This window comes from Puma concolor, chromosome A1, assembly GCF_028749965.1.
Source record: "Puma concolor isolate L17-30 chromosome A1, mPumCon1.1.hap2, whole genome shotgun sequence".
Taxonomy (NCBI): domain Eukaryota; kingdom Metazoa; phylum Chordata; class Mammalia; order Carnivora; family Felidae; genus Puma; species Puma concolor.
The window spans coordinates 111,739,697-111,762,575 of record NC_141667.1 but is presented as its reverse complement, the minus strand read 5'-3'; the positions used below and the strand labels follow the sequence as shown (position 1 = coordinate 111,762,575).

At 38.9% G+C, this 22,879-nt stretch overlaps 2 protein-coding genes across 2 annotated transcripts; both read right to left on the bottom strand.

Moving 5' to 3' along the window:
* Positions 1–302: 302 nt before the first annotated feature.
* Positions 303–2,400, bottom strand: SMIM15 (small integral membrane protein 15). The gene is made up of 2 exons (XM_025924500.2): positions 2,347–2,400; positions 303–1,698 (listed from the first exon to the last, which is right to left on the bottom strand). Exons 1-2 carry the CDS (start codon positions 2,360–2,362, stop codon positions 1,463–1,465), a joined length of 252 nt encoding a protein of 83 aa, XP_025780285.1. The 5' UTR covers positions 2,363–2,400; the 3' UTR covers positions 303–1,462.
* LOC147584370 (uncharacterized) lies at positions 303–22,753 on the bottom strand. The gene is made up of 8 exons (XM_086716329.1): positions 22,704–22,753; positions 22,398–22,508; positions 22,054–22,141; positions 21,202–21,307; positions 12,611–12,868; positions 4,180–4,795; positions 2,573–2,705; positions 303–1,581 (listed from the first exon to the last, which is right to left on the bottom strand). Exons 1-7 carry the CDS (start codon positions 22,751–22,753, stop codon positions 2,588–2,590), a joined length of 1,347 nt encoding a protein of 448 aa, XP_086572455.1. The 3' UTR covers positions 303–1,581; positions 2,573–2,587.
* Positions 22,754–22,879: the final 126 nt, after the last annotated feature.

Here is a 22,879-nt window from a genome sequence, read left to right as displayed (position 1 = left end):
GTCCTTAGGTACTTGTAGTTGAGAAACACTGTCCTCAACTTTTGTAAGTATGCTTTTAGCTATAAATGAAATTCATAACCCTTTGAAAAGTCATCTATTTTTAATTACTGTATTATTATTAGCCCCCCTTAAAAAAAAAACAGGACCTTTTTATAAAAAAGTATCAAATTTATTTCAATATCTAGTTCCATTTTTAAACTAAAGCTGGTGGACAATTTTTTGTAATTTAAACTTCATTATCAGAGGGGAGGAAAACATTAATAAGCTATTATATACTGACAGCAAATAAAATTACTGGACTATGCATTTATAAAAGCCTGTTTAATAGTAAAAAGTTCCAGTTATCTACTTAACCAAAGGAAAGATCCTTTAGCTCTTTATTTCTAATTTTAACACATATCTCATTTTGACATAATTTACCTTTTTCATCTAATTACTGGTATGATGACCAAAATTTTTCCAAATGTTAAACCTTTCTTTACCACTTAGGAATTACAACTTAACTATTACTTTTTAAGAATTCCTTAAAAGAAATTTGAAATTTTAATTTTCACCATGAACCTGTTTCATCAGAAAGTAGAATATCACTACTAGGTAAGTTAAAGCAAAGAATGGAAGAAAAACAAAAAATGGCATCTATATAATGAGCAAATTATCTGATAAGACATTTTAACTACTTCACATTTCTACTCAGCACAAGAAAGAGTAAACTGGTTCCAAGGTAACACAAGGTTTGGCATTTTTACTGCAAGCTTTAAATCATAGTGTTATTCTACTCAACAAGACATCTCTAAGAAAATGGTAGTGTTCATAAGTACAAAAACTGTTATATCTGGTAGGTGGTATTCTATATAGTCAATAAGAGAATTCTTTATAAAATTAGATTTTAAAAAATGCAGAATGTCTGATAATTATCTCAAGGGCTAAAATGAGAAAATGCAGAACGCAAAAAGTCATTAGTTAATATGTGGCTTTGAGAAAGCCAGAAATGATTCTATTCCAAGAAATAAGCAATAATGATAAAAGATATACTATATGCCTTTTAAGCCAAAGCACACTTTTCACCTCAGGACAGTTTTGATTTTTACATTCTTAACTCCTTTTGTCCAGAAAGGGCCCCATTCTAAGCCATTATTTGAAAAGAATTCATAATGTATAGTCATTTCTCTCCATAGGATGTTTTCGTTTCAGTACATAAGCTGCAAAATGGCAAATGACTAAGTCAGTTATAAAGAATTTATAGAATAAATGCCAATTTACAATAACTGTCAACAGACTTCTATACCAAAGCCTAAAAGTTGCAGTAGTAGAGGCCACAACTAACATGATCCTTCCATGTGCTCAGACTTCAGTGACTACAAATTACTGTCATAAAAATCAGAAAAGAAACCTCAGTGGGTCCTTCCAAAGCTGCTTAATTTTCCAAGTGATTTTTCTCTGGTTATAGAGCCTGTTCATTCCTTCAATCCTTCTTTAGTCGTTTAGCTTTTGCAATATTTTCTTGACGTTTTTGTTTCTTCTTTTGTTCCTTTTCCCTGGCTTCAATCATCTTGGCCAATTTCCAGGACAGTACAGCACTTGCTAGAAACAATGGAGTAAGGGCCAAAATAACCGTTGTAAGGAAGCCATACGGGTCCTTTGCAGCCCATTCCACAACATACTCAGCCCAAGCCTTTATATCAAACATCTTGGTAGTGTCTTCGGAAAGGGGAGGAGGGAGGCAACGAGAGAAAAGACTATGTGGTTAATCAAATTTTGAAAAAGTTACATCATACAATCAGTTAACTCAGAATTCCATTTTCACTCATTAGTTTCTTGTTTTTAAAAAGCATTAAATGTACTATTTTAATAAAGACTGATATCTCCAGTTAAAAAAAACTAATCCAAGTATGATAACACTTAAAAGATGTAAAGTTAAAGATAAAAGTAAAAACCACGTGCAATATGCCACAGGAACTACGCATTCTTGATAGTCAAGACACATTTTATTAGCAGTCGACTTTTGTAAGAATTTTGAGTTTTAAACACTCATTCCAGACAACAGCTGAATCCTGTCTGTCATTTTTGGACAATACCTTAGTACTTTTATGTACTAATTAACAAAAGTATGAATCATCAAATTTGGTGTTTGAAAAGGACAAACCATGGAGTACATGAAAGGCCAGGAGAAAGAGATGTAATGGATGGCTGTTTCCAGGAATGAAGAGGAGAAGCTATGGGAGCCATGAAAATATCTACATTCATTTGCAAAGAAATAGGAGCAAAAAAGCCACATGCTATTTTATGTACTCTTTTGGCTCTGAGGACTCCTACTTGAGGACAGAATTTAATAAAGGAGAAAATTACCCACAACAGGTGCCATGCATTTTGTACCATTTTGAGTCGATATGGGAGGGCCATCTGTTAAGGAAGGACGGTGTGGATCTGAGTGACATTTTCTATTTTGCCTCACAGGCTTTTCAACCTTTCATGTTTGGGTCAACCTCTATTCAAAGGTGAGAATTAGAACACTTGGGTAGGAATGGGTGTATATACATCCACAATTTCAGCTGGGATTTAAAAAGTCATCTACCTTATGCTTGAGTAGTTATTTCCAACTTTGTCCTGCGATTAGTGAGCCAATTACAATTTCAGATGACCCTTGCTTGTCTTCTTCTTCTTTAGCTCTACCATACACTTGTGAGAGAAGATTTAAATCCTGTATACTGGGTGGGTTGAAAAGAACAGATAACAGAAAAAATGTTTCAGTTACAACTTTCAGGATAATTTGAATACAATTTCAAATGGAGTTACTTTGAAATTCTATATATGCAATCTATAAATGACATATTAAAATTGCCTGGCACATCAAAGACATTGAATATTTATTTCCTCCTAATGTGAAGAAAGAAATCATTACTACAACTGCAAACGCCCTCTAAGAAAATCCTAATTACTGGAGTAATTACAAGCATTTTACTACATTACTTCAAAAATAAAATTATTTATGAAGCTCACTGGCATATTAAAAAAAAATTACAGCATATCCATTCCTAGGTCTTGAACTTTTTTGTCACTAATTTATAGGGCTAGGTACATAATTACAAAATCAAATACCTCGCTTTATTCTTTAACGGTTTTGGGGTCTATTCTACAATTCGTGTTCTTTTCAGAAAACCACCACAAAATACAATCCCATCACTCAAGAAAACTACCACCGGTTTTAATATCCTTTCACCGGTCTCTTCATGTATTTTCTTTTTTTTTTTTTTTTTTTTAATTTTTTTTTTTTAACATTTATTTATTTTTGGGACAGAGAGAGACAGAGCATGAACAGGGGAGGGGCAGAGAGAGAGGGAGACACAGAATGGGAAACAGGCTCCAGGCTCTGAGCCATCAGCCCAGAGCCCGACGCGGGGCTCGAACTCACGGACCGCGAGATCGTGACCTGGCTGAAGTCGGACGCTTAACCGACTGCGCCACCCAGGCGCCCCTCTTCATGTATTTTCAACAGAGAACACTAATTAAAGTGACTCTAGGATATTGTTAAATACTCTAGCTTCTGTCCCCTACCCTTGAATTCGTAGGCCCCAACGTACACAAGAGGTCCATCTGTTTCTTCAGCTTCTCCAGCACGGTAACGAATTAACTAAGGCAAGCATAAGAACTTTGCAAAAAACGAGGCACGCGGAAGTGAAGGACATGCTTTGTGGCAAAGTTTTAGCCATTAACACAAAAAAGTTATCGTCCATAAGCCACCAAGGCTCCCGTGCACTTCACTTTCGGACCCAAACACGCGCGCCTCCCACACTTGGAGGAATAAATATTACTCCTCTTCCTTGCGTAAGGGCTCCACCGGGCTTGCTCTCCAAACCAGTGCTGCGCGGCTCCCGAAGCTGCAACTGATGGTATTTCACGCCATCACAAGCCCCTTCCACCCTTGTTTCCCCTTGCTCATTCTTGCTCCCCCTACCTCACCCGGCCGCCGGCCCCAGGGGGCCACGTTCAATCTCCCCTCGGCCTCGGCGGGCACTGGCCCGGCGGGTCCCGGAGAGCGGGTGGCCCCCGGGAATCCTGGCTCAGTCCGCCAGTGCAGTGGCCGCCTCCTCTGGGCCGTGGACAAAACAACTGTAGCGGCCGCCACCAGTCCCACCGCATCACGGCCGGGTCTTCGGGTTCGGACCCCTACTCCCAACTCACCTCCAGGCCGGAAGCAGGAAGGCGGAAGCCGCTGCTTTCCCGTCCCGCCCACAGGCCGGCCCCAGCCCGCAGTGGGCCTGAGGAAGTCGAGGGGCCAGTTTCCGGCTGCGCCATTGTTGTGTGGGTCCCGGGACCTCGACTTCCAGGACTCGCGGGGGTGGAGAGGCGGGGTAGGGCGGCGCACTGCTTACGGGCGAGCGGCAGGTGAGGCCGCGCGGGCTGTGTGGCTGCGCCCTGGCTGGTCTCTGGCCGGGAGCCGGAGTCCCGCGCCTCCTCCTGAGATGAAGGGGCGACCGTGAAGGCGCAGGTGGGCTCAGGCCTTCAGAAGCCGGTCCAGAACCCTGAGGACCCTCTGCCTTTGCCCCCGATGCCTGCCAGGGGACAGCCCCCTCCAATGCTGGAGCCACACCCTTGATGGAGGGCCCCGGTGGGTGAGGTCTGTAGCTCCTGGAAACAGACCCCAGAGCGGCGGCAAGAAAGGAGTTGGTCTCCACAATCCGCCCAAAGCCAAGGTGAGGGTCACACAGCGGCTGTTGAAGGATTCTGGCGAGTTTCTTCTCTTGGGTCACACCCACCCCTTGCCCCTCTCGTCTTCTGGTTGGACAATAGTTAAAGCCTCACCTACTGGAGACAGTGAAGCAGCTGGACCTTGGTGGATCCACTGAAGCTTGTTACTAAAGGAAAATGCAGCCATGTGTGTGAGGAGGGATTTTTGTTGTTTGTTTTTAATTTGAGAACCTAACTCATTTCACATACACACACAAATACACAAATGGTCGATACTTGCCCAACGTAAACTTGACAAATAAACTGGGCATAGAGTTCCCACAGAGATATTTGTTCTTTCAGTACACAAATAAAGGGATTCAAAAGTCAACAAGCAGATAGAGTGAGTTTAATATTGTCTTCTAGTCTACAGGAACTGAGAGATTAACTCTCGCTTGGTTGCGAGCAAATGTGATTGCTTGCCCTGAACGGCTCTGTTTGACTACCTCTGCGAATGTTGCAAGACCTCTTCACTTTTGTGTGCCAAATAAAGCAGGTTTTTATTCTCGAAAGACTATAGCATGTTCTCTTTGAGGAGCAAGCTGTGACATGTATAAATAGATATAACAACAGTAACTATTATTTACCAGGGAACAGGCTTTTGGCAAATAATCTAGTGATCTGTAATACTGTTCGTTGGGCATATGTTAATGTTTGTATGTTGTATTAGCAGCAGTTGTTTTCTTACTCATTCTTGTTTGAAAACTTGGCCGATGGTTTCAAAGCTTGTGCTGCTTGGACCTAGCCTGTACCTGTAGTAGCCAGAAAAAGCAGACTCAGTCACTGGATTGTGTATACTGAATACTTTACTTGCTGGAGGTAACTATGTGATTTCCAAAAACTTGTTCAAAAAGGAATTCCCGGATGGGGTCAGATCGTATTTTAACATCCTTCACTCGAGAGGCCAAGATGTGTTTGTTTTGTTTACATCTTGTATACACAGTATACCCAATTATTGCCTTTCCAGTGGTTTGCTCTGCTGCTTCCCTTGTAAAACGCGTAAGAGTCTTGGGTTGCAAGAAAAGGTGCGTAAGAAAGAAAGAAGCTTCCGTTCCCCTTTGGTTGTAGTGTAGACCATGCCTTCACAGCTTAGTGCTACTGATCTAGTTTTCAGTTCCAGGACAGGATGTAAGTAAGCCCAGGAATAGCATAGGCGTTCCCACAGCCGAGCCCTTTACTGCAACCTACATCGCGTTGATGAAAGGTGGCTTCAAGATTGGTTCAGATACTGTGGACTATTTTCTGTAGTGAGGAGTGGAAGCCTGTGAGTTCAGTTTCACAGGCCTGGTCTCTGCTGATCTGTATACACTGATAAGTCACTCTGAGCCTGTTTCCTCTTCTTTATGTGGACAGTGTACTAGGTTGTCTCTGGTGTTCTTTCAGCTTTAAAATTCTGTCCTTTGGGCTGAATTTGGCCATTTTTCTAACTTGTGATTCATAAACAGCAACAAAACAAAGAATTTAGTGGAAACATAGCCAATTTTCTTAAGATCTTATTTATTTGGAAAGATCCTGAATTGGGCTTTTATTCTTTCTCAAATGTCTTTTAGAATGCCAACTTAGAATAACTAGGAAATAAGCTCTGCTTGTATTTATTTTTAAGAAATCTTATTCATGAACCAAATTTTAAAAACCTTACACTATTAAGGAGGGTTTGTCTTTACATAATTCCTGTGTAGTGTATACACCACCTTCCCTATTCACACTATTTATTGTTCTTGTATTTTGAAAATGGAGCATTACAAAATTTTAATCATTTTTTTCTTTTTTCTCTTAAGATAAATCCTACTCTCATTTGTTTACAAAGTCTTTTTCTCTTGTATGGTATAAAGTCGCATTTCACCTGGACTCATGTCAAATTGTGAATGGAAAAAAATTGTGAATGAGTAAAATCTGAGTAAGATTCTGTTATAATAATATACACTTGACTAAAGATCTTGAGAATTTTCTTACCTGTTCAACATTTTGTGCTTATTTATCTTCACATATTTGACTTAATTTGATGAAACTGGTTTCTTCCCTAAATTTTATTTTGTGAGTTTTTCCTTTCATTGAAACATAATTAAAATACATGTCTTAAAATGCACACTTACGTGATTTAAAAAGTAATCAGGTATTAGCGGTACTTGCAAGATCATACTGAAGAAGAATAATTTCTCAAAAGCTATTTATTGAGTGATTACTATGTACCAGGTACTGGTCTAGATGCTTCATATCTATTATCACTAATCCTGAGACTAAACAACCCCAAATGATAGTATTCTTCTACCCATTTTACAGATAAGGAATCAGAGACCTGAAAAGTAGAGCAGGATTCTAAACACATCTGGCCAAAATCCCAGCTCTTCTTTAATATCCAAAGACTTGTCAAAAAGTACTGATTTCATAAAATGAAAGTACATGTTTTGATTCTATAATTGTTAACTGACGATCACAACTAAAATTTTTCCGTACTTCATAATTTCTTACTGCCCAGGTGGTGGCAGCATGTCTCAAAGAGCTAGTGTGGTGCAAAAGGTTCTCTTCACCCTTGCCAGTTGATTTGTCTCTTCATCTCACATACCTGATCTCTTTCAACCTCTACTTCTCTTTTGGGCTTTCACTACTATTAGACCTCTCCCTCAGTAATTAACTCCATCTTCCATCTTCCCTTCAGTTTCATCTTCTGAATAGGTCCTATTCTGCCCGTTTGCTTTCAGCCTGTTTTACTTACAATGCATCACAAGATTTCTATTTTTTAGAATATCCATGTAGACCTAACCCAAGGAATTTTTTTCAAATATTGTTATTTTTCACCCATTGTTAAATATAGTTTGGAAGAAATGCATACTAAAATAATGAGCTAATATTATAAAATACTTGCTTAAATGAGAAGGCATATGTCTTCAACTTCTCAGATACACGAATTAAGGATGTAATGAAAACCTTTTATAAGATAGAATTAGTCTTCAAATTAAGAACAAGAACATTCAGGAGGGAGCGGTGCAAGTTTGTATAATTCAGAAGGAATGCATATAAATATATAGCAGAATAACTAGTTTAACCTATTTTGGCCCAAAATTGCTTGGGACATTATTCTCATCTTTGCAGGGCAGACGCTACCTCCTCACAATAGCCCTCTTTACCTCTATCACTTTAATTTTTTTTTCATAGCACTCCAGTCTGACAACTTGTTTACTGGTTTGTCGTCTGTTTTTCCCACTAGAAAGTAAGCTATGTGGGATCACTTACATTGGTACCTAGAATATTGTTTTGAATAATTGATTCCAAGATGTAGCATCGCTACCTACAGATAAAACTGTTTTAATTTGTGGTTTGTACAAATCATGAAATAACCCAAATCCTGTGAATTTGTGAAGTCTGTATTAAAGTACCAAACACTTGTATGTTTTCAAGGTAATAAGGGATGCCCCATTAAGAAGAGGCCTAAAGATTAGTAAATAAGGTGTTTGGAGAAAGGTAAAGTAATTGTGATTATCTTGTTAATGAAAGAACACTAATTGCTTACTAATTTCCGAGTATGTAAAAATACGTATAAGGAACATGGCAGAACATCTTCATTGATGAGATAGAAGGAATTGGTCCTAGATTGTAGGTGCTAAGATTTAAGATAAGAGCAAGCTGGAATAGAGATCTTTGAAAATAGGGCAAAAGTGTACTTGCAGACTAGATGCCCTCTCTAGATATTTTCCAACTTCATTATTCCCAATGCAGATTGCAGGAGAAATACTTAGATTAAAATAGCAGATACTTCTCTCGTTTATTATTCCTTGCTGCCCATGGCCTCTTGCATACATTTTAGAAACATTCATTACACTTGAGCACAGTAGTCAGTACAGATAGTTACATATTGCTGCTTTGGGTACTTGATAGAACTTTTTCTAACATAATACTGAAATCTGCTTTTTCAAAACTGAAACTGTTTACAGTTCTTTGTCTTCAGAATGTACTATACATGTGCTTGCAGCAAACTAATACCTTATAGTTGGAGGGCATCCTTTTGGAAGCTTAAAATTTCCAGTAAATCCTCCTGAAGCCTTGGATTACAGTGCTGTTGAAATTGTCAGATTCTAAGCTTTGCTGCTGAATCTAGAGGTTTCAAATTTTAGGCCTGTCCCTAAATGAGGTAATTGTATTAGGCATGTTAAGTTAATTTTTATTTCTGTGCTGGGGTCTTCTAGCCATTAAATAAGAATTGCTATCCCAGTTGGGAAAACTAATCCATGTGTCAGAATCTTTCAGTGTAAAAATGACGTTTATGGCAAAAGTAGCCCTTAGCAATATCACCTTCACTGGATAGAATTTTAATGAGAAACTTTCACCTTCACCTAAACAAGCTTCTTGAAGTAACCATATAAAACATTTTAACCATATTTGCTATATGATAATGTCAGGGACATTGTTCTCCATGTCATGTAGTACCCTTTATATAAAGTCCCATGTAAGATATTTTACAATGTGATTCTAAAAAACTTTTGAAAGCCACTTTTCGATAGTAAGAGGTTTGCCTCTTTTTGATTGGACTGTCACAAAGCTCAAGAGCCAAATTTGAAGTTCTTTTTTTTTTTTTTTGAAGTTCATTTTTAACATCGATTCTGACCTGCATTCTTCCATTTCCTATGACAAGTATTATAGATCTGTAGTTATTGTATATGTTAATGTAGTAAGGTAAGTCAAGTTCTTGGTGAACTAAGGGACAGTATAGTTTGCCTTTTTATCAAGTGCTAGTAAGTCAGACTTAAAAAAGACTTCTGATATGTAACAAGTAGTTATTTGCTAGTAAAATTCTTTCACTGATTCTAATTATAAGTATGTTTTAAAATCTTACAACCATATCTTTCAAAACTAGAGAATATAAGAAATCATTGTTTGAAATCGCATCCCAAAGTCTAATGCTAAAAGCTAGTTTGTACCTTTAATAGCCCTCATAGTATAGTGTGTATATTTGGAATCTAGTTTATAAAATAAACAAAATTTACTTGTGCCAGGCTATAAATATATATGGTTTATGTTCTCTATACCATCGCTTACAGACATCTCCTACTCCCAAATTCATAAATTGCTCTTGCTGAGTTTACAGTTTGTGTTTTTAGGCTTTAAGTCAGGAAACGAAACAGTCTAAAATCTAAAAACTCAATTCTGATTCACATATGTACTCTTGAAGTAAAATAAATAATAGTGGTTGTGTATGAGTTTCTAGAGGGTTTGAATTTGGAGTTTTTCTTCATTTTTAGATTTGGCCTTGATCAACTAATTTTCCATTCTCTGTAGTCAGATAATAATAATACCTGCCATTATAAAGAAAGTTGAACCAGGGTGCCTGTGTGGCTCAATTGGTTAAGCATCCAACTTTGACTCAGATCATGATCTTACAATTCATGGGTTTGAGGCCTGTATCAGGCTCTGTGCTGACAGCGCAGAGCCTGGACCCTGCTTTGAATTCTGTGTCCCTCTCTCTCTTTGCCCCTCCCCCGCTCCCACTCTGTCTCTCTCTCAAAAATAAGTAGGCATTAAAAAAAAGTAAAAGTTTAAAAAAAAAGTTTGGACCCATATTCTTTTGAGATTTTTTTCATCTCTCAATTTTAATATTCTATTGCAGGACTATACTGCAGTTGTAGATTTTGTATTATTAATGACTATAGGTGTATAAGATTCTGATTTAGTCTCTAGTTCTAGGTTCATATTTGATTTCATGATGTGGAGCAAAAAAATCATTTACTATTTCTCTGCCTGGGTTCCCATGTCCATAAAATAGAATTAAGAATACTTGTTTTTTGCAACACTAACTAGTTAATGAATAATTGTGTGGTATCCTCTTTAGAGAAGGTTGTAGTCTATAGAAACCATCTATAAATTGATTGTTGGAGCTTACACAGATTCCCAGCGAATTATGTTATAAATAGTGGTTACATTCATTTGGCCTGTAAATGCCTATTTGACACACAGTATAAGTGGAAAGAGTGCCTTTGCATAAAGATGGTAGGAGATAATTTTCAATACTAGCAATAAAGTAGTAAAAATTAAATGAATTTTTGATTGCCTTATACCACAGTAAGGTCTTATACCAAGTGATGGAAAGTGGATTTACCTGAGTCCATATTTCCCCCAGATTTTTACATCCTGGAAGGTATGAATGATTTGTCAGCACTTTTTGACCATCTTACCACATATACAGGATGATACATCTTATTGTTCAGGCAGGCCAGGAATCACTGTTGCAGCTCTTTTCAAGTCGGCTAACCTTTTTATACCATAGGAAACTAAAGCTGCATATGGGTCTATAAATTATTCATGTGTGTATGCAATGCATGCAGAATATATTTGTATACATTAATCTGTGATGTGCCCCTCTCCCCACTCTATATATGTAGAAAGATGTACAAACTCTTTTTCTTTTTTAATTTTTTTTTAATGTTAATTTTTGAGAGAGAGAGAGCACGAGCATGAGCTGGGGAGGGACAGAGAGAGGAGACACAGAATCTGAAGCAGGCTCCAGGCTCTTAGCTGTCAGCACAGAGCCCGACACAGGGCTCAAACTCATGAGCTATGAGATCGTGACCTGAGCCAAAGTCAGTCGCTCAACTGACTAAGCCACCCAGGTGCCCCTGAAGTATAGACTCTTTAGAGGAAGCCTCATGATTCTTACCAATCTGTTCCAGCCTGCCATATAAATCTTCCAGCGTGATAGAAGACCATTTATTTCAGACCTCTGCAGTTCTAAGAGATACCTTCTTAGGGTACTGGTTGCGGTACAGACTCTGGAACCAAACTACCTAATTTGAATTCCAGCTGTTCCTCTTGTTAGGATCATGAGGCTACTATGAGAATGCACCTCACAGACCCCCACTGCAAGGACTTTAAGTGACCAGGATCCCAGCTGCTATGCTCTGAAATCCATCGCTGTATTTGTGCCAAGACCTTACTTCTTTCACAGCTCAATGACTGAGCATGGCAGAGATACTAAGGCCCATTTTGGGGAGACACAGCCTCCTCTGATGGCCAACAGGGACACAAGGACTCTCCCATCACTTTGCCAAGCCTTCTTTATGCAACTTGGCCCTCTAGAACCCTTCCACTCAGTCTTCCTTCCCTCTCTCTTTCACTTAGAGTCAGACTTGCATCATGATGTGACATTTCACCCAGTCTTCCTGGCTCCCCACCTCCCGATTATATATCGGGATATATAATCATAGATATTTACCCAATAAAAATCTTACATATTTAATAACATCTTTGCTGCTGGGATGGTAAAATTGACATTTGGAAATGGCTCATCCATCTCCTGGCCTGAAGGTGCCACCCTAATTGGCAATGAGCTTCTGGCATAAGGCTACAGATTAATTACTAAAGATTTCACCAGTGTTGATATGGTGAATTTGAAAAATATGGGAGGAATAGCATCTACAAAGACAACAGAGTTGGCTGATTACTGTAAAATTGTATAGTAGCACTGCAGAAGGAAAATAAAAATAGCTGTTAACAAACCATGAGTACCTAAGTGTCAGATCTGGAGGGCCCCTGTGATAGTCTTTATCGCCTGTAGAAGGACAGAGTCTGTTGAACCACTTGCTGAAGAGCTAGCCAGTTGTTGGAGTCACAGAGCTCCAGAGGTATTTGAGCATTTAGGTAACCTGGTATTTAGGTATCTTGGTTCTGTTAATGTGAAGGTGGGAAAATCTAGAATCCTAAACATAGGATGGTGTCATCCTGATAGATGCCCCTGCTCTTCCCTCTAGAACCTTAGGGCTTGCAAGGTAGCCCTTCTCTAGTAAGAACTAGCTTGTTTGCTGTGCTGGAGATACTACAGAACCCTCTTGGCCATAAGGCAATAGCCCTCCTCCTCTCCCCACTTTCTCCTTTCTTGGCTGCCAAGTGACTAACTAACCAATAACCAAGTCAATAACTGGGTTAACTCTCAGCAAAGTGAAGAATGTCTGAGTTGCACTGGCAGCCTGTGTAGGAAGGAATAAAGAGGCTGAGCAAATGGGCATGCTGGAATGGATACACCGCATAAGGTCAGAAGATCTACTGGTGGCTTGTACTCCATGAGAGGACCATTCACCCAAGCCCATGAGGAGAGCACTGGTGAGAGAGGCATCATCAGCATCACTAAGACGTTTGGTGGTAGCTCTCCTCTGCTGGCCTGGCATAAAGGTAAGAGAAGCAGCCACAGAGCTGACTCATTAATGTCCACGGGAATAATGAGCCCTGAAGTAATGAAGCCAGTGGTGTTGCTTAACTGCCAGAAGCTAAAAGGTCACAATTATCATAAGGCCATTCTTAGATCCAAAGGAGCTTGACCCACAAGGAGTTCTAGAGTCAGCTAAAACAGCCTAGTCTCCCTAGGGACAAAATAGATGGGCAGTCCTTGAGGGTGCGGATTAACATCTCTTACCCTAAAAAGCAAGAATGGATGAACAGGAGGCCGAGGGCAGTGACAGCAATAAAAAGTCATGATCCCTTGCTTAGTTCCCAGACCTGAAACAATTTTTAGATCTAGAACAGAATATGTGGATGGGTCCCAAAGAAGAACCCTACCACACCATGGAAACTACGTAAATACATGACATTTCTCCAAAATGGCTTTATGGCTATCTGAGTGACTCCACACCAGGGAAAGAGGAATAATCAGGTGTCTTGAGGACTTTTGGTCATAGGATTTGAGTTGATGTCGGCATCTGCAGATTTAAAGCAACATCACAGCCTTCCTGTTATAATGGGCACCTACCAGACCAGGTGTACTGCCTAAACTTAGTCTCACAGTGGGCTTCAAGTGCATAACAAGTATTTATGTGGCAATTGGAGTAACTGCCACATTGGATCCCTGGTCTGTGGAGTAGGAGTTCTAGTGGGGATTGCCAAATGGAACCTTCTGAAACTACACCCACCCACCCCCCATCCCTCTCATCAAGATAGTAAATCAGGCTCAATATTGTATTTGGGGGGAATAATGAAGATGAGTGCCAACATTTAAGACCTAAAAGATATGGGAGTGCTGGTCCCAATTCTCTTTCTTTAATGTAACAGTCCAGCCCCTAAATAAACTGGATAGATCCTGGAGAGTTACTATGGACTACTGCTGAGTTAACCAAGTAATAACTCAGCACAGCTGCTGTTCTATGCTGGACTCACTGCTAGAACAGATTAGTAAGGCCTCAGATACATGGTGTGTCAATGATTTGGCAATGTGTTTTTTTCCATTCCAGTTAGAGAAAAGAATCAGAAACAGTTCACCTTAACAAAGAACAGTAACACTTTTCATTTAGACTGAGTTTTTCCTCAGGGCTGTGTTAACTCTCCCATCCTCAGTCATAATATAATAAAGACATATGGACCACCTAAATAACCTCATGACAGTACACTGGTCCATTTTACTGAACATCACGTGGTTGGGCAGATTCACAAGAGGTGGCTACTAAGCTGAACATATCAGTAAGATACGTGTACCCTAGAGGATGGGAGATAAACACTAAGATTGAGAGACCAGTCACTTTAGCAAAGGTTTAACCATCAGGGGAATACAGGATATCTCCTCCAAAGTGAAAAATTGCTGCCTCTTGCAGCCCCTACAGCAAAGAAGTAAAACATTTTGTAGGCCTCTTTTCCTTCTGGAGACCAAGCATTCTACAACTAGGAATAATATTGTGGCTCTTCTACCAAGAAATTTGGAAGGCTGCCAATTTTGAATGGGGCCAGGGCAGGAAAGTTTCCTGCAACAGTTTCAAGCTTCAGTGCAAGCAGCCCTGACAGACACTTGCAGCATGTGATCAAGCAGACCTTAGTGGTGTCAGTGGTGGGGAACAATGCAGTGTGGAATATGGCAAGTCCAGTTGGGGAATCGTAATAAAGGCCCCTGGGATTCTGGAGTAAGGTCATGCCATCTGCAGCAGTTAATTGTAGAGCTATTGACAAACAGCTCTAGTCATGTCTCACTGGGTTCTGTAAAGGCAATGCCTGACCGTGAAATAGTTAAACCTGCCCCTCCTCCAAGTCCCTATTGGAGTGAATGACTGATTTTCTAAATCCATCATTCCATCTATGTTTATTAGTTGACACTGTAATAAAAGGAAGTGTTTTTCTCTGTTCATTTATTTATTTTTAGCAGATGGACTTGTGGATTCTTGGTTAACAGATTAAATCCATTACTACCATTATTTTGATGTTGTAATTGCCCCACATTTGCCCACTGGAGCCCCAAAACTTTCCCTTTGTGTGTTAGAAGCCCCAGATGTGTCATGTACTCAACATAATTTGAGTCCTTTTGTGCTTTTTGATACAGTCAAATATTCCAGGTTCATCTTATACTTTCCCTGTCCTAGCCCTGGAATCAGCCATTTTTGCAAGGAGCCCTGCTTTCTTTTCGTGGAAAATGGTATTCAGGAACCAAGATCTGAGTGCTGGGTTTGCTCATGCTGCTGCTGTGTCATTGCTTGTGGCCCCTCTTAGCAGATACGTACATATACAAACAGCTGTATTTATACCTGTTAAAAACCATGAGTTTGTTTTGATGCCTTCAACTGCAGTCTATCACTCCTTTCTATTCTTCCCCTTTTCCTTATTTGTAATTCCCTTAATAAAAATAATTCTGGCTGCCATTACCTTTAAAGTATAATTTTACTCATTTGCTCAAGGCTGAAGTACACAGAAGGTAGTTCTAGAATTGCTAATTCATAGTATCTTGAAAAGAAAATTTACAGGTGTTTAGGTGACCTATCTGTTTACAACCCCTCAGTTTGGCAGCTGAAAAGCCATCTCATAAGTAAGGTTAATGAATTCAAACTAAAGCCCCAAATAAGTGTGTCTAGGTCAGGAGAACTGGATGGCTCAGGGGGGTTTGTTAAAGGGCTATAGAGTTTCAACAGTCCAGGTTAGTAGCTTCAAACTTCATGTCTGCTGTAACTCACATAATAGGTGACACAGAAATGTTTCTGTTGGGTAGTAGTAGTTGATCATGGCTTTATTTCCTAGGTCTTAGTAAGTATAATCATGGCACTAAGAATTGGTTTCTCAGCTGAAGGAAAGGACAGATTTCACCGTCGAAGGTGCAGTTTAATCTTTTTTAAAAGCAAATTGCAGGGGTGCCTGGGTGGCTCAGTAGGTGAAGTGTCTGACTCTTGATTTTGGCCCAGGTCTTGATCTCACAGGTTTGTGAGCTCGAGCCCCACATCAGGCTCTCCAGTGACAGTGAGGAGCCTGCTTGGGATTCTCTGTCTCCTTCTGTCTCTGCCCCTCCCCCACACATGATCTCTCTCTCTCTCTCTCTCTCTCTCTCTCTCTCTTTCCCTCCCTCCCTCTCTCACTCTCTCTCTCCCTCCCTCTCAAAATGAATAAACTTAAAAAAAAAAAAGCAAATTATAATAGATTGTTCTTAAGCTTTTCCTGCCCATGCACAAAGCACAGTTTCTCAGTGACATCTTTATAACACTGTATTACAATTATATCCTTTTTAAAAATCACATCAGGGTTTATGATCTAATAGTTTAAAACAAATATTTAGGAGATGACTGAAGGAAAAAGGTGTTATTAAATGCAGTACTCTTAATCTGGAGGCTGGCACTCTACACCAAAACCTGGGGGTGAGGTACAAGGTGATATAAATTAAGTTTAGGATTTTGTGTAAATGTTCTGTCAATATCAGACTTCCAAGTATGCAGATCATTTGTGCTTTGACACCAGTTTCTTTTTGTTTTTAGTACTTTGTATGGTTTTGCTAAATATTATTAAGCAGTTTCAACTTTCCACCTTAGCATTGAATGGTAAGCAGTCTAAAGACAAATGGATTCTTCTGTAATGATAGTATCTCTCTGAGGAAAGCTTAAATTTTGGTTATTAAGATCAGTAATCAGTGTTGTGCAGTACATTACCTTTTTTCCTCTAAAATGAGAGGCAAACCTAAAGTTTATTACTCTCTTCAGCTTAATGTCAGTATGTTAATTTGCCTGTTTTGCTTGGTATTATACCTTTAGATTTACTGTTAACTGCCCTTCACTAAAAAGAAATTATATGTTAAATCCTCAAAGTATCCTGTTTTTTGTGAACTTGAATAACTTAGGAAAAGAAAGGGGCATTTTTAATCTTGGAAAAGCACATTGACCTAATTCATAAGGCCTTGTGAAGGCTGTTATGCACACTGACTTGCCTTGACATTATCTTGTTTAAAAGGCATTAAATGCATTAAGCTAATGCATCTACCCTTAGATAATGAAAGAAAAAATATAAATTTATTAAAGAGTACCCCTGTCAGTTTATTTTTGGTTCATCTCGATCAGTTTTACAAGAAGACCAATGACATGCGTACTCCTAAGTTGAAGACAATCTGGTTCAGATTCCTATAAAATAGGTTAATTTTTAAGTCAAGTATCATTAAACATCTGTGGTAGGCAGCTTTAAAGATAGCTCGCAATGATACCCACTTGCTTATATCCGTTCCTTTGTTTTATTCGCTCCTGTTTAGTTTAGCTAAATCTAATGACATGCTTTTGATTAACAGAATATGGTAAAAGCAACGGGATGACATTTCCAAGGTTAGGTTACAGAAAGATTCTGGCTTCCATCTTGCTCACCCTCTGTTGCTTTCTCACTCTCTTTAATGGAAGCCAGTTGCCACATTGTGTGGTGCGGCACAAAGAGGCAGGGATATTAAGGAAGTCTTTTACTAATTGTCAGTGAAGAACTGAATCTTACAATAACTGTGCATGAGCTTGACTACAAGCTCTTCCTCTCTGTCAAGACTTGATGATGACGGTCCCAGCTAACACCATGAAAGCAGTCTTACGAAAAAACCCTGGGTGCCACTGTGCCAGATATACCTGACCACAAGAAACTGTGCAATAATAAGTGTTGATTGTTTTAGTTGCTAAATGTTAGGGTCATTTATTACTCAACCAGAAGTAACTAATACAATGTCCTTTAAAAAAATAAATCACAAAAGACCCTCAAACTTTGTGTTTTCTGGTAAAGCTTTAACTGGCATTTCCAGACCAATGATTTAGTGCAGTGGTTTTCAACCACTGACATTAAAATCACCTGAGGAGTTTTTAAAAAAAAAACTTCAAATGCCTGGGCTTCACCCCTAGAAATTCAATTTGAATTGGTCTGGGATGGGTCCAGGCCTCAGTATTTTTAAAAATTCCCTAAGTAATTCCAGTGAGTAGATGAAAAATCACAGATTCAGTATAAATTGACTTAGTGAAGCCCCCTCTGGGTGGCAGCTGTACAAGCTGTAACATTGGGAGCTGGAGCTCACTTTTCATTTGTAAGTCAGAAGAGAAGACAAACAGGTAAACAATGACAACAATGTGGCAAATGTTACAATAAAGTTATGTACAAAATAATATAAACACAGAAGAGGAAACACCTAACAGCAGTGATAAAGTCAGAAAAGTTTTGACAGCAAGTTATTCTGGAGCTAAATGTTTTTACATTCTAGTGACCTAGAATCAGAAATGGAAGAATGGGGGCACCTGGCTTGCTTAGTCGGTGGAGCATGTGACTCTTGATCTCAGAGGTGTGATCTCATTGTGTGTAGAGTACTTAAAAATAAAGTCTTTAAAAGAATCATGGAGAAATAAACATTGCAGGCCAAAGAGTACAAGAGTAAAGGCTCAAAGTTTTTAGAGAATAAGCAGGGCTGTGGTATGTTCATATTTGACTAATAGGGCAGGATAAATCCAGAAGGGTAGGGGGAGTGTTGACAGAACTCTAAATTAGGGATATGGAGACCAGTTAGGATGATGACATGACCTGCAGCGGTAGCAGAAGGGACGAAGGGAAGGGGGGGATTAATTTGCTAACCAGGATATATAACATATAAGACTGGAAACATGCACTGAAATGCAAAGGGAGGGGCCCATGATGACTCCTGGGTTCTGGCTTGGCAATTGTGTGGGTGGTAGACTGTAACTTTGGCAACAGATATGGGGGAAGCAAAAGCAGAACACAGAAGGAAATGAACAGTTCAGAGTTAGATCTAAGTTTAAAGCTTCAGAAGAAACAACTGGTTGCAGTTGGCACTAGAAATGAAAAGCAAATTGCCATGTGACTTGCCAAAAGAGCACATCCTGGGGATGATTTTTGTGTATTTTAAAATAATTGAGAGCATAGCTTCTGTTTGGTCTCCATGTGTTTTGGTGCAGTCAGCTCTTACTAAGACAAGAATGATCTTGAGAATTTCGCTAAAGCAAAGAAACCTTTAAAATTGTACTGCATAATCTGTGTTTCACTATTTTTGGCTACTGACTACAGTTCACTCACACCACACTCTTCTCCTTAGGTGCCTTTGCCCCTCTTCCTCCTTAGGGTAGTAATGCCTTGGTTTGCCCAACTATTATAATTTTGAACTGACATCAGATTGCATTGTGCCCTGAAGTGGAAAGGGTTTGAATAGTGGCATCCCACATCCTCATTATGGTCACTTTTTTCCCAGTTTTATTGAGAAATAATTGACCTACATCACTGTGTAAGTTTAAGGCATACAGAAGTTGGTTTGATTTACATATTTTGTGAATTGATTATGACAATAGGGTCAGCTAATGTCCATCTTCTATAGATACAATAAAAAGAAAGAAAGAAAGAAGTTAAAACTTTTCTCATGATGAGAACTCACAGGATATACTCTCAAAAACCTTTTTATTTTTCATACAGCAGTGTTAGCTACAGTCACAATGTTGTACATTGCATCTCTAGTATTTATTTATCTTATAACTGGAAGTTTGTACCTTCTTCCACTTTCCCCTCCCCCTACTCACTGCATCTGGTAACCACAAGTCTGATCTTTTCCATGTTTTTTTCTTTCTTTTTTCTTTTTTTTTAATTTTATTTTGAAACAATTTTTTTAAATACGAAATTGATTGTCAACTTGGTTTCCATACAACAGCCAGTGCTCATCCCAACAGGTGCCCTCCTCAATGCCCATCACCCACTCTCTCTCCCTCTCACACATCTTTCTTTCTTTTTTAGATTCCACCTACAAGTTGAGATCATACAGTATTTGTCTTTCTCTGACTTAATTTCATTTAGCATAATGCCTTCAAGGACTATCCATGTTGTCACAAAACTGGTAGAATCTCCTCACTTTTTATGGCTGAATAATATTCCATTGTATGTATATACCACAGCTTCTTTATCCATTCATCTATTGATTGTTTCCATGTCTTGGCTATTGTACATAATGCCGCTGTGAACATGGAGGAGAAGCTATCTTTTTGAGTTTGTGTTTTTGTTTCTTTCTTCTTTTGTTTCTTTTGTTCTTTTGTTCTTATATTCTCAAAAGGGAAACCGATGGGTGTTGTAGTTCTATTTTTTAATTTTTTTGAGGATCCTCCGTATCGTTTTCCCTAGTGGCTGTACCACCTAACAATCTTATCAACAGTGCACATGGGTTCCTTTTTTTTCCACATCCACGGCAGCTTTTGTTACCTCTTTATTTTTTGATGATGGCCATTCTAACAGGCATGAGGTGATACTTCATTGTGGTTTTATTTGCATTTCCTTAATGACAAGTGATGTTGACCATCTTTTCATGTACCCATTGGCCTTTGGTATATCTTCTTTGATGAAATGTCTATTCTGGTTCTTTGCCCATTTTTTAGTTTATTTGGGAGGTTTTTTGCTATTGAGTTATATGAGATTTTTGTGTATCTTGGGTATTCACCCTTTATCAGATACATGGTTTGCAAATATTTTTTCCCATTCCGTAGGTTGTCTTTTCACTTTATCAACAGTTTCTTTGGCTGTGCAGTAGCTTTTTGATTTGATGTAGTCCCACTTGTATATTTTTTATTTTGTCACTTGTGCTTTAGGTGTCATATTCAAAAATATCATTACCAAAGTCCATGTCAAGATACTTTATTCCTGGGGCACCTGGGTGGCTCAGTCAATTAAACATCCGATGTCCACTCAGGTCACGATCTCGCAGTTTGTGAATTTGAGCCCCTCGTAGGGCTCTGTGCTGTCAGCACAGAGCCTGATTGACTTTGGATCCTCTATCCCCCACTCCCTGTGTGCACACTCTCTTTCAAAATAAATGAAAACATTAAACAAAAAAAGATGCTTTATTCCTATGTTTTCTTCTAGGAGTTTCAACTAGTTTCCTAGCTGCCCCTGCTGAGGGCTTCACATTTAAGTCTAATCCATTTTAAGTTAATTTTTTTGAGTGGTCTATGATATGGATCCAGTTTCATTCTTTTACATTTGAATATCCACTTGTCCAGTACATTCATTGAAAAGACTGTCTTTTCTCTGTTGAGTATTCTTGACTCCTTGTCAAATATTAGTTGACCATATTGGTCATTTGTTTTTAATTCAAAGGAGCAGTACATTTGGCTCAGCACCTCAGTCTGTGTAAAACCTGTAACCCCGTGTATTTCAGAGCCAAGTTACATGTTGTTATTTTGAATCCCTGACACTTTTGAACTTTTAAAACTAAATTCTTTCTTCTCTAGTCTAGACAACTCATTACCACCTCCCCCCACTCACCTCCACCTTCCAGGAAGCAGAGAAGCCACAGGGAAATACACAGGAAGTGAATCTTCCTGCGAAAGAAAGGGTTGTACTTTGTCTCATCATCAAGCCTGCCTTGGGGCTGGTGTAAAAAAAATAAAATGCTGATGTCCGCATAACGTGTATCTCTTAAGTAAATCAAACCTGTAATTCAGCTTGGCTGCCTCTAAGTCATTTTGATTCCTGCCAACAAGAACATTAATGAACTTAGTATCTCCACAGGTTTATTCATGTGTAAGATCCAATTCCTTATTCCTCTTCCTTTTTCCAGCAGCTGCCCCTTTCCATCTGATAAAGTGGAAAGCTCGAATAGCTCATACAAATCCAGATCATCACTTAAAGCCAGATTTTTGTAGGCAGTGTTCTGTAATTCTGTCTGATTTTATTTTATTTTTTTTAATTTTTTTAAACTTTTTTTTTTATTTATTTTTGAGACAGAGAGAGACAGAGCATGAACGGGGGAGGGGCAGAGAGAGAGGGAGACACAGAATCGGAAACAGGCTCCAGGCTCTGAGCCATCAGCCCAGAGACCGACGCGGGGCTCGAACTCACGGTCTGCAAGATCGTGACCTGAGCTGAAGTCGGACGCTTAACGGACTGAGCCACCCAGGCGCCCCACTTCTGTCTGATTTTAGAATGGCAAACAAAGTTTCTAGGCCTTGGATTTGAAAAAAAAAAAAAGATCCATACACTAGTAATTATTGTCATGAAGAAATAATTTATGAAATTTTAGTTATTCATGCCTTTATCTTTCCTGCTTCTATTTTCCTTTTGACAATAATGAGTAATTCCATTATGTTATACTTTTGCTATAGGGTCTTGGTTTACCTCCATGGATATACAGTTGGGATATGCCACATCAAGTTGTACTTTGGTAGATTTCCCCAAATGGCCTGAGACTGATATAGAAAGTATGCTAAAAAAGACATGAACCTAATTAGTCAAAAAATTTTAAGATAAAAATATAAAAGAATATATACCATTTTCCCCCAAATTTGTCTACATGTTAGAATTACTAGACGTTTCTTTAAAATCTCAAAGTCCAAGCCACACCCGGATCAATTCCATCACACTTTTTAGCAATGGAATACAGGCATCAGTAGTGTTTTGACTCCCCAGGTAACTCCAATGTGCAGACAAGCTTGGGAATCACTGATTTAGACAGCTGTTACCTCGTGATTGCAAGAAAACACAGCTGTGGCTTCTTCCTGGACTTCTCTCCTAGCCGTTGGTGGGAGATTCTCTGCTTTCCAAGTTCTCTATCAATTTTGTCAACTTTGAACCTTAAACAGGGGGACCGAATGTGAGGGAATTCAATCATTGAAAGGCAACAATTAGCTGATTAAAAACCACAGATGGATATGAAATACATGATTGTAATTTCTTTAAGCTATTTTTATTTGGTGCAATTTTACCTGATAGCATAAGTTTTGTGTCTCAGATTTTTCTGTTCCATTTTCAGACACAAAGCTTCTTACACAGCTAGTTTAATGAAACTCTGGTCCACTGGAGTGACATTTTTTTTCATGCTTTCGGTGATTGTTTTAGAATTCCTTCTTTAAGTTAGTCAACTTGAAAATACTTAACCCAGAGTGGGTATGCATTGACTGAGAATTGTCTCTTTTCCTTGCTTAAAGAAACAGTTTGACACAAA